Source organism: Dasypus novemcinctus, chromosome 17 (genome assembly GCF_030445035.2).
Source record: "Dasypus novemcinctus isolate mDasNov1 chromosome 17, mDasNov1.1.hap2, whole genome shotgun sequence".
Taxonomy (NCBI): Eukaryota; Metazoa; Chordata; class Mammalia; order Cingulata; family Dasypodidae; genus Dasypus; species Dasypus novemcinctus.
The window spans coordinates 52,166,959-52,179,113 of NC_080689.1; the positions used below are offsets into that span (position 1 = coordinate 52,166,959).

General features: G+C 35.2%; 1 protein-coding gene across 18 annotated transcripts in view; it reads left to right on the forward strand.

Annotated features, from left to right (window-relative positions):
* Nucleotides 1-12,155, forward strand: part of EHBP1 (EH domain binding protein 1) — a 524,220-nt gene that overhangs the window by 452,716 nt on the left and 59,349 nt on the right. For all 18 annotated transcript variants that reach the window (XM_058278659.2, XM_071208862.1, XM_058278647.1 and 15 more), the window contains one exon: nucleotides 8,573-8,720. In XM_058278659.2, the coding sequence (XP_058134642.1) occupies nucleotides 8,573-8,720 (148 nt within the window). The remainder of the gene's footprint in view (nucleotides 1-8,572; nucleotides 8,721-12,155) is intronic.

The following is a 12,155-nucleotide window of genomic DNA, read 5'->3' on the forward strand; positions in this document are numbered from 1 at the left end:
CAGAATTCTTTTTTCCCTTTCTGAATGCCTAATAATAGTGCCTTGCTTCCTGTCTAATGATGAAAGGGTGACAGTCAAGTTCTTTTTCTTAGTTCTACTACAAAATTGAGGAATTTCATGGACCATTTTGAGAACAGAACCCTGTGAAATACTAGCAGAATTAAGTAAAGCTGTTTTTTGTTTTTTTTCCATTTTTAAATGGGTTAAAATTTATTTAGTCCAGTTAATAAAAGTCCAATTACAAAGCAGTATGAAACACTGAAAATAACACAAGTAAACACATGATATGGTCTTTTTGAGCGAGTTGAATGATGTGGAATTGAGTGGGGTTTTTTTGAAGGAAATAGGGTGTTTCATTCTTTTATAAACACAATTTTACAAATGGTAAGGATGCAAACTGCATATTCGAAATATATTTTTAAAGTTTTACAATCTATATTTTTCAGTGGACTGAATAAAAATAGCTAATGTTATGAAAGATACCCTTGAGGAGGTAATGATCTTAGCAGCTACACAGACAGTTTCTTATGTTCTAATTCGCCTTCACAAATCCGTGGCGTACTTTTTTGGCTAAAGTAATGTCAATCGGTGACATTTGCGGCAAGTATGAAAAGGAACCCCCATGGAAGCCATTTTTATTTGATTCTTAAGATCCAAAGGCTGCTGAAAGAACAATTGAATAAAGTTGAGGATTGGAGAAGCCTGATTTTCTTGTTCTATGTGAAATGAAACTCTAGTCTTTTTCTTTCCCTTCACCTTAAAAGCAAAAGTCTGCTAGGGGGTTGTAGCTGTGTCAAAGCCGCTGGGATGCCACTGCTGATCACTTTAATTACTACGACTAAGGAGGATAAAATTAAAAGTAGCACCATTGAAGCAGTGGAAGAAAGCTTGCCTAGATGTCGGTGAACTGTGAAATATAAAAATTGCATACCAATACGTTTTTATGGAATGGAAACAAGGAATTACATTACTTATTCTTGAAGAATCTGTCCTTAAATTGTCAAGTTTTACTTGTGTATCAATCTATTACAGATTGTAGACCATTTCAGAATGATAAGTAAAATTGTAACTTGAAGACATGCTGTGAAAGGGCTAACCATTTTTTTTCAATTTATGTCCAAAGTGGTTAATTCTGATCCATCTTCCATATTTGAGAATTTTAAATCCATTATCTGGAAATATGGGTTCCCCCAGGACACACACACTGGAACAGGACTTTTGCCCTATCCTGACAATGTTAGCAAAGAGAAAAGCAAGACTTAAGTATACTACATTCAACAATTTTCTAAAAACTTAAATGGTAACATCAGGAACCTAAGTTTTAAATGAATGTAAACAGCTAGTTTCTCATCACCTCTCTACATTCAGTAGCACAAAGGGGAATTTAACCTGATTTGTATAGTCCCAAGTATAAGTAAATAACTGGAATTCCTAAGATTCAGGATAACGGCCTCAGAAAAATACTCTGAACACCAGATATGTATTAGATAGGATTTTAATTCTTACTATGCCATTTAAAGGTATGTGACCTTGGGCAATATATTTAAGAGAAATTCAGTTTCTATCAAATTGGGGTGATAGTTTCTACCTCACCAATTTGTGAGGAATAAATGAGAGAACACATGTGAAAACACTGTGCAAAGGGCATGGAATTGTTATTTATTCAACAATTTGTTATAACTGGTAAAAAAAAAAAAAGATGGTCATGGAAATGAAGACCTACCAGAAACTTAGTTTCCATAAAATCTTCCAAAGAGTATATCCATCTTTCTCAAAAGCTAGATTATCCTCTATAAAACTTGGTCTATTTCGAAATAATGCTATATAGAAAAAGTTAAATGCCATCAGATTTACTCTTAGAAACAGAAGCCTAACTACTTCAATTTATTTAAGTTCTTTTAGACTAGGCAGGTAAATGAAAGATATTTAGGTTTCCTGAGTATTGAATTTTTCCAAGTGTACTTTTTTTTTTAAGTCAGTAGTCTTCTAAGTCTCTGTACCTCAGTGAAAATATTACTTTTTTTTCCTAGAAGGCATAGTAAACAGATGATCCAGAGCCATGGGCCTCCTTTTGAATGCAGAATGGTCAAAACAGATAGCAGAAACAAATTTCCTGTACTTGGGGAGATTTAGGCCAACCATCATTGTCAGACATATTCATTATCTACATATTTGAGCAGTTTGTGCTGAATGCTACACAAAACTAATGAAACAATCATTATCACTACTTTGTGGTCATTGTATTCATTGGATGTGGATGATATGGTTATTTTGGGCAAAAAATGCATAAATGCTATCCACTCTTTAAATATTAATGCAAACCAGTTTTTAATGGTGCCTATATATATAAATTAAAATGAAATAGTGTTATTTTATGATGAATCTAGAAATTAATAAACAGGAAATTAATATTGTCAATAAAAAATTGGTTGCATAATTAATTGCTATAATTAAAAGCTTTTTTGTTGTGACCTTAGTAATTAACTTTTATTTTTGCAATTCGTTCTCTTTATCTTAAGGAAGTTAAAGGTAAGAAAACAACTAGTGCAGATATGCCATCTCGCTAGAGAGCTCTAGGCCCAAGCAAAATTGTCTCTGTGGTGTTAGGACATTAGTGGAAAAGTAAATCAAAGCAATCTGATAGGGAACTAGAATTCTGTCAATCAGGCTCAAGATGTTGTGCTGTGTCCATAAACTTTGTTTGCTATAGGGTTTTATGAGTTGTAACCTGCCCTTGCAGTCTGTTAATGAGGCTAAATCTTGCTACTTGAGAATTGAATTACAGCACACCTCTGGGCTAATGGTTATAAACAGAAAGTCCCAGTAGGGCTGCATTCTGATTTGTTCATTTGCATTTTTCTATTGTATAGAGAACAATGATGGGCAAATAGGTACAAACAAACAATTTACATGAAAATTGATAAAGTGTCTCTAATTAGTATTTAGAGTTTGTTTTATTAATGACGTCTGCTTTAAATTGCACTCTCTGTAGGCTCTCAGGAACATTTGCAGATAAGCAAGTATTTTGGAGAGCTGTGAATGGAGGTATGATAGCTTGTGAGAAAAAAAAGTTAGGTTCCCATTTTATATTCAGAAAGCTAGAATCGTTTATTTCATTTTAACTCAGTTAAGATGACCCAAGACCATTTCATCTTAGCATTCCAGCTTTACAAGAATTATTCACACAGTGAAATTCACTTAAAACCTAGTTGCCTGAGGCATATCAAATAATGGGTTTTATTAGTGCTCTTAACTTTTCTTAAGTTTGAAAGATAGAAGTTTAGTACAAGCTCAATTTTCCTTAGTTTTGTCATGTAATTTAATACTTTTGAGATCAAATAGTTTGGTGATTAAGAGCAAGGGCTCTGGAATCAAACAGACCTGGGCAGGACTCCTGGCCCTGATGTGAATTCTGGCTGTGTGACCTTGTAACTCTAAACCTGAATATTCTCATTGGTAAAAATGAGGCTATGAAAATTAAAAATAAGGCATATGAAGTATTGGGAACATAAAGCCTTGGGAAATATCAGGAATCCTCACCATTACCATTACCTTTTACTCCTAGTAAATTTTCCAAGTTTAGAAATATTGATAGTGAACTGAAGATTTTTGTATATTATTCTTGTATCTTCAGTTTCACCATGCCCACTACCTATTCCTCCTCTGCCTACAAATAAGTTTGTGTATCCAAATACTAAGAAAATTTCTCTCGACTATTAGCTTGTTCTTTCTTCTTTTGCACCTACCACGTATCATCCCCCCCAAGAAACTTACCATCTCATCTCTTTCCTTCCATCTCCCAAGATTTTTTTCATTTCATCTTTTTTTTCTTCCTTCTGTCAAGAGTCTTAAAAAAAAATTATAGGAGTAGTGCATGTGCGTTATGGAAAATTAGACAATGCAGACAAGTGAAAGTGAAAAGAAAAAGTCACATTTCCACATCCAGAGAACTCCATCATGACAACTTTGTATATATCCTTCCAAATCTCTTTCTATTCATACATATTTATATGTATATTTTTTTGTTTTGTCCAAATGACAAAATTGGGTCATTACTTTATACACGATTCTACAACCTAATTTTTTAGTCAAGTTGCATTTCATCTTATTTAATAATCACACATTTATTTAATAATCACATTCAGATTTCACTAAAGGACTCAACAAAGTCCTTTACAGCTGGTTTGTCAAAACCAGTATCTAGTCCACAAATCTACATTGCTTCTGGTTGCTAAGTCTCTTTTGTTGTAGGTGGAGGTGCTTGGTTGTTTATTTGTTGTGTGTTTGATTGTTTTTGTAACATTGACTTGTAAAAGGGACTGTGCTGGTTGGCCTGAAAATCCTACTTTCTGGATTTGTTTTGTTGCTTCCTTATTGTATGATTTATCATGTTACTCTATCCCCTATATTTCTGATAAACTGGAAATTATATATAAAAGTTAGTAGATTCACTTAAGACATTTTGGCTAGAGTATTATAAGTGATGTACACTTCATATGCTTCATGTCAGAAAGCACATATATAGTTGACCTGACATTAGTGATGCTAAGACTGACTGCTAGATTAGGTGTTAATATTTTTATCCCTCCATTTACAATTAAGTTTTCTCCTTGCAACTAGGAAGTAAATCTGCATGGTGTTGCTTAAGCATATGTTCCAATTACAAAACACCCCAAACTTAGTGATGTTTAAAAAAAAAAGTCTTGTCATGCTTACAGACTGTGTAGATCAGGGACTTCAACCAGGGCACAATGGTGATGCTTTGTCAGCTAAAATGACTTGAATGACTCAAAATGGCTTGACGCTGAAATCTTCTGAAGATTTCTTCATTCACATGTCTAGCTCCAGGGCTGGGATGATTCAAGGCTAAATAGCTGGAACTGTCAACTGGAAGACCAACCTGTGTCTTGTGCTTCTCAGAGCATGACAGCTGGGCTCCCAGAGAGAGTATAGAAAGCAAAAATCTCAAGAGAAGTAGGCAAAAGGGGCATGGTCTTTTCTGACCTAACTTGGAAAATCACCAGCAACACTTACACATTCTGTTTATTACTAAGTCTGGCTTCAGATTCAAGGGGAAAGGAAATAGACTCCACCTCTCAATAAAGAAATAGCAAGGTCACATTGCAGAAGAGCATGTAGAATGGAAGATAATTTTGCAGCAATCTTTGGAAAATGCAGTCTACAACAGCATGATGTGAATCTACCATCAGATCTCTACCAAGAGCGCTAATAACAGTTGATAATCCTTGCCAGAATCAGTCATTTCATTCTAATTTGCAAAGTGGTGTTTTTATAATTCTCTCCTTCTTTATTCATTTATTAGTGACTCATAACTCGTGCTATTTAGTTACCTTAAAATTCATTTCCTATTAGAAAGACAAGGTAATTGCTTGCTGCTTTTCTTTTCATTACTAATTTTTGAAAGTTATTTTAAAAGCTGCCCTCAGATGGCAAAAAATGAGTTTTTCCATCCTCCGAATTTTCATTCATTCAATATGTGATCTCACTGATCAATGCACTGCATTCTTTGTTCTTTTTTATACTGGACTTGTCCCAATTTGTCCACTGGGAATTTTAAGCATGTCCCTGTGTCCATTTGACACATCCCATTTATCTACCCCCATTAATATCAACAGCTTTCATGATTTCTAGCCATCTCAACATTTGTGAAAGGATCACGTAGACTTGAGCTCTACCCATCTGATTTCTATCCCTCTCTCCTATAATATTGCTCACCAAGTTTGATTGCCTTCTTTAATTTTTATACTCATGATCTTCTCACTTGATTATTCCCTTTTTAAACAGCCTCTTGTACTTTGATTTTCATGATACATCAGTGTTCTACTGCTCCTCTCCCTTTTTCTCTGTCCCCTTTCCCTACTCTATCTAAATATAGATGTTTTCCTAGTTTTGGTCAGTAGCCCTTCTTTATCTGTACAGTGGAAGTGCTTTGATATATTCCATAACTTCAGCCATCGGCTATGTAATCCTAGAGTTTGATCATTCTAAAACTTTCTCTGTTCTTGACCTCATACCCTAGCATTGATTTCATTTTTCTACCTACTAACATTTTTACTTAAATGTCCTGCCAACCCCTTCCTCCCTTTGAATGTTCCTTTTAATGTTTTTATTCTCATTATTAGAGTGCCACAATTCTACTAGTTGCCCAAGCTTATTCTGACATATTTTTTTCCTCTCTCCCATATATAATTAGATACCAGTTCCACTTCTAATTTTTTAAAAAACTTGTCTCTTTCCATTCCCATTGCTTCCATTGTAGTCCTAGATTCCATTTCAGCTTCTTTGGACTATTAAAAGGGCCTCCTAACTAGTCCCTTCTAGTTCCCTACTTCAACATATCTACTATACTGTTGCCAGATTAATCTTTATCAAATACTCCTCTGGTTGGTCATTCCCCTGTACACACACACCAAAAAAATCTTTTGTTGGACCACTATCTTTAGAATAAAATTAAAGCAGCATTTCACTCTGTTGTACAGGGCCTTCTACAGCCTATCTACCCAGCTTTATTTCTCTTGGGTTGTCTTTTCTGTCACTGTTTTGCCCTATGATCTGGAAAATTAAGTTATGTTTTCCCCCAATGTACTTTCTTGATTCTACATCTTTGTACTGTTCCTGCACCCCAGTCTCTCCTATACTGACCCACCTAATAACCAACCCCTATCTCTGCTCATCTAAATCCTATTCATTCTTCAGACCCCATTGAGAAACCAGTTTTGCCACAATTCCTTCTGTTTGCCCCTCAATTAAAAATGTTCTTTCATGTGAACTCATACAACATTTTGATTATACCTCTTTATGACAGCTATTTTATCTTTTCCTTTATATTGTAAGCTTTTTGAGAACATAAACAGTTAAGTTATTCATGCTTGAATTTTCTATGTAGCACCTAGAGTTGTGCCAACATGTGTACTAAAGACCAGAGATGCAAAAATAAATCAGATATAGTTCTTGCCTTCAAGCAGCTTAATTCTAGTGGGTAGGAGGAACCTGCCAGAGTTATAATTTGACAAGTATGATTTAAAAAAAAATATATATATATATATATATAACACACATGGTACTGTATCAACATAGTGAAAAGAACTTTTAATTCCACATGGGCAAGAGGAAAGGATAGTTAGGGAGGTTTAGTGACTTTAAACTGAACCTTGAAGAATAAGTAGGAGTGAAATAAAATGAGAGAAGAACATTCCAAGAAAAGGGAATGACATATTCAAAGCCACAGATGCATGAAGTTTACATGATGTAAGCAATTCTGTATAAATAGATGTGAGGTTTTTTGGAGATTAACCCAGGCAAGAAAACCTTGAAAAGATATATTGGAGCCAGATTATTAAAGGCTTTGTTTTGTGATAATAACTTATTTTATATGCTTTCCAGGTTACAAAACAATTGCACACTGATTATTCATGATTCATAGTAATGACCCTCTTTTAGGAGGAACTTTAGCTATTTAAGTTTCTGTAGTTTTAAGTTGTTTTAAATGTCAGAAATCGTATTAGGTTTTACTTTTTCTTCTCAGCATAAGTCTAGGAGGAAGGAGAGTTACCAAATATTATATCACTATAATAATAATGGGTTAAGCTGCAGACAGTGGTTAGGGCGTCCGTCTACCACATGGGAGGTCCGCGGTTCAAACCCCGGGCCTCCTTGACCCGTGTGGAGCTGGGCCATGCGCAGTGCTGATGTGCGCAAGGAGTGCTGTGCCACGCAGGGGTGTCCCCCGCGTAGGGGAGCCCCACGCGCAAGGAGTGCGCCCCATAAGGAGAGCCGCCCAGCACGAAAGAAAATGCAGCCTGTCCAGGAATGGCGCCGCACTCACGGAGAGCTGGCACAATAAGATGACGCAACAAAAAGAAACACAGATTCCCATGCCGCTGACAGCAACAGAAGTGGACAAAGAAGACGCAGCAAATAGACACAGAGAACAGACAACGGGGGGGGGGGGTGCAACAGGAAGGGGAGAGAAATAAATCTTTAAAATAATAATAATAACAATGTGTTATTTTTCATAGTTTTTTAATCAAAATTAATGTGACTGATATACTGTTGCCACCCCCACTTCAGCCCCTAAAAAATTTCCCATTTCCTATATTTAATCAATATAGTGTTGCATATTTTCTGCTATCAAAGATGTATTTTAGCCAGTATTATTTGCCTTTATTAGAAAATAGCAAGTTGAATCTATTCTTAAAAAATAAAAATTGAAATTGTCTTCAGTATTGTCACTCTTTTCTATAAGAAGTCTGATTATTTTATTAATAGTAGTTCCTGATATTTTCTGAGAAATATATATTGCCAAGTTTTCTTTACAAGATAGTTTGAATTGTTAATGGACATTTTAATACAATAATTTGTAAATGTTTTTAAAAATCTGATTCTAGGATGTCTTTTTAAAATCGTGTGACATCCAACTGATATAGAGCATCCTATTTATAATGTGGGCCAAGCACTATGCTGTAAACCAGTTACTATCATGATGATCAGATTGAAAATGAAATTGCATTTCTGTCAATTACTGAGTTGGCAACTGTTCAATATATCTTAGCAGCAAGATGAAGAGCGACGTCGGCAGCTGAGAGAGAGAGCTCGTCAGCTAATAGCAGAAGCTCGATCTGGAGTGAAGATGTCAGAACTTCCCAGCTATAGTGAAATGGCTGCAGAAAAGTTGAAAGAAAGGTCAAAGGCATCTGGAGGTGAGTTAAAGAATCTTGTATCATATTCTACAGACAACCCAGAAATCTGCAGTAGAGCTTTGGAGACTTTTTATTCTTACTTCAAAATGTTTCATCAAGTACATAAAGTTTCTAACCTATTTATATGTTGCAGATAACATAAGTGAAGTATAGCAAATCAGAAAATAACTGTTTATGTTTTTCAAATCCACTTTTTGGCATAATTTTTAGTGGTTTAAAAAATACTTTAGTAGAATATGCTTTAGTAAAAACCCATACAATCTTTGGTTTGTGATATCCCATGATACCTCATTAATTGTATTAAGAGTGAATAAAAATGCAGCCAAGTCCTCAACATCTAGATCACAAGACCTCTTGGTGGGGAACTTTGAAATAAAAGATTTTCACTTTGAACCAGATCTTTAAAAAGTAGCTTTAAAGATGTCCTTACATGGAAGAATTTTTCATGCAGTAGATACAACTTATTGTTCAATATATTACCATTATAATTTGAATTACCATACTTCAAAGTGAACTTCAAAATATCAATTAAAATATTCTTGTCAGGGTAACTCAGATGAGTTAATTCCATGTCAGTTTCTTAGTCTTCTTACTCCAAGAGAGTCTTCAGTATCTACAGGGATTATTCTAAGCTTGTTTTGGGACACAAGGATTATATTTATAATTAAAGAGAAGTTTAATTTTACCTCTTAGTGTTGAATTTGGACATCTTTAATTTGTAACTTTTTACATTTTGATTTAAGAAGAGTGTATTCAAGAAAGCTCAACTTTTTAAATTTAAAGATAAATAGCCTATATATCAACCAAAACATGCCACACACTTGTCCTGAGTTAATCTTAGAATACTAAGATGACCCTGAAGAGTAGCTAGTGATGACTTGAATAAGACCTTAGAGGACTAAAACATGGATAAGATATTTTTAGGTTGATGATAAGTTTTTTCACAGTAAACTCATATTTATTACTGTTATTTCTAGGGGTTCTTTATATTAAAAGCTTTCATTTGTAGAGAATTCCAACTAATGCCATTAGCATCTAACCTTCCATTCCATAAAATTGGAAAGCTTGTTCCCCAAACAGTTGTGAATCTGTCCTTCTGGTCTCAGAATATTTATATTTTTGTTAAATCCTTCATGTTACCTTTTTAACTCCTATCATTTAGGATTCTTTTTGCAATTTCTACACTATTTCTCTTCTATACTGTATACTATTGCTTTATACTAGTATCAGTAGCTACTCATAGCTACATTTATATAATATATTAATTTGTTTTAATTTATTAACAAAATGTATTTCTTTGATGTAATAAAAATTCCAGATTTTTAAAGTAAGTCCTATAAGTTTTTACTGTTTAATATCTCTGGATGTTAGAAAACCCCAATACCTTCAATATATTTTATTTCCTCCAGATAAACTGCCATAAAGCTACTAATGCCATCTTCCTGTAGCATCATAAAGCCATGTCAGAATACAGTAATAATAGAATGGAGAGGCATCTGGAGTCTCTTTTAATATTTTCTCCAGTGATGAGTAGAGCAGATAACAATGCTAGACTCTGGAAAGGCTAAGAATGAAAAAATAATTAATTAGTGGTATGGGATGGATCAACTATGTAATTGGACCTGTCTCTATAACATAATCCCATTAGAGGTCAAACCAGGACTAGATTAGGCAGAGAGACTTTGCTAGTGTTTCAGCCCAAAGAATAGGTATCTTCCCTACTTGATTCCTAGGGAAAGTGAAGACCAGAATTTGGTGTCATTCAACAACCAAAAAAGTAAAGGTAAAGTGAGCACTGGCAAAGGAGTGCAGACTGTAAAAACCAGTTGCATCCCACTGCAATCAGAAATAGCCTAATTCTTGTGTAATAACAGAATCACCTCATCTTAGGATCTTCAGCCTAGCTTTTTCTATCTTTTGTTTATATTCTACATAATATCTTTAAAAGTTATGAATGTTAGGGGGACCTTTGCTGAGAATAAAAAATATCAAATTAGGAATTTTTTCTGAATATGTTTTCATTGCAGCCTTTTAAAGAAATAATTTCAAATAATCTTCTTTTACTGTCATCAGAGTTGTCCTTTTCCTGGTTCCTTGTTCAGTTTATCTGTAATTTAAAAATATTGTAAGATTAGCCTTATTGCTGTGTTATTAATCACCCTATTGGGATCCCCTTTTTGCTTATACTTCTGTACATATCCCATCTCCTTTTACCTTTTCCTGCACCTATGATACATGTGATACTTCCAAACCAGCTTTTATTGTTTAATAGAACTCTAGGTTACTTTCTGCCTTGCTCACCTGCTGGGTTTTTATGTGGTTAACCATAAAAATTCTTCTCAAACTGCAGTCTCTAAAACACACATACATGCGTGCATGCATACACATACACAGACATATGCACTTTAGTTCTGCTAGAATGCATTTAGAGCATTTTCACAATGTTAGGAAATGTACAACATTAACTGTTGAAAAGAATTCAAGGTTCATGGTAAAACTGAAGTCAGTGAATGGAAAAGAAGTGGAAATCCATTCTTAAGAAGACTTGAGCATATAGGAGATCAATTTTTACTCTTGCCCTCCCAAATAGTAATCCTTTTATCTAAGGTTAGCAATACATATATAAATATTAAGTTAACCCGCTGAGCAAATATTGTAAGATTAGCCTTATTGCTGTGTTATTAATCACCCTATTGGGATCCCCTTTTTGCTTATACTTCTGTGCATATCCCATCTGGGATATCCCATAGTGGTGAGTGGTAATAGAGACCGAGATTTCATTTAGCTGGGAAATGAAATGAATGGTACCAGTTTAACATAACATAGGAATCCATACTATTTATAAGTGGATTAAAAGGAGCAACAGGCGGCAGACTTGGCCCAGTGGTTAGGGCGTCCATCTACCACATGGGAGGTCAGCGATTCAAACCCCAGGCCTCCTTGACCCGTGTGAAGCTGGCCCATGCGCAGTGCTGTTGAGCACAAGGAGTGCCCTGCTACGCAGGGGTGTCCCCCATGTAGGGGAGCCCCACACACAAGGAGTGCATCCTGTAAGGAGAGCCACCCAGCGCAAAAGAAAGTACAGCCTGCCCAGGAATGGCGCCACACACACGGAGAGCTGACACAACAAGATGACGCAACAAAAAGAAACACAGACTCCCGTGCCGCTGACAACAGAGCAGACAAAGAAGGCACAGCAAATAGACACAGAGAACAGACAAACCGGGGTGGGGAGAAGGGGAGAGAAGTAAATCTTTTAAAAAAAAAAAAAGGAACTACAGTTTTCCACATGTCATCAGAATGTGAATGTACCCGTATATAAGCACATTAACAAACTTAGCTGTTTATATTTATGGCAGTATAGTCCTTCTAGTCACTCTCAGGCTGGAAAGACAATTTTGACTTTTCCCTCACCCTTCCTTTCCTCAGTATCCC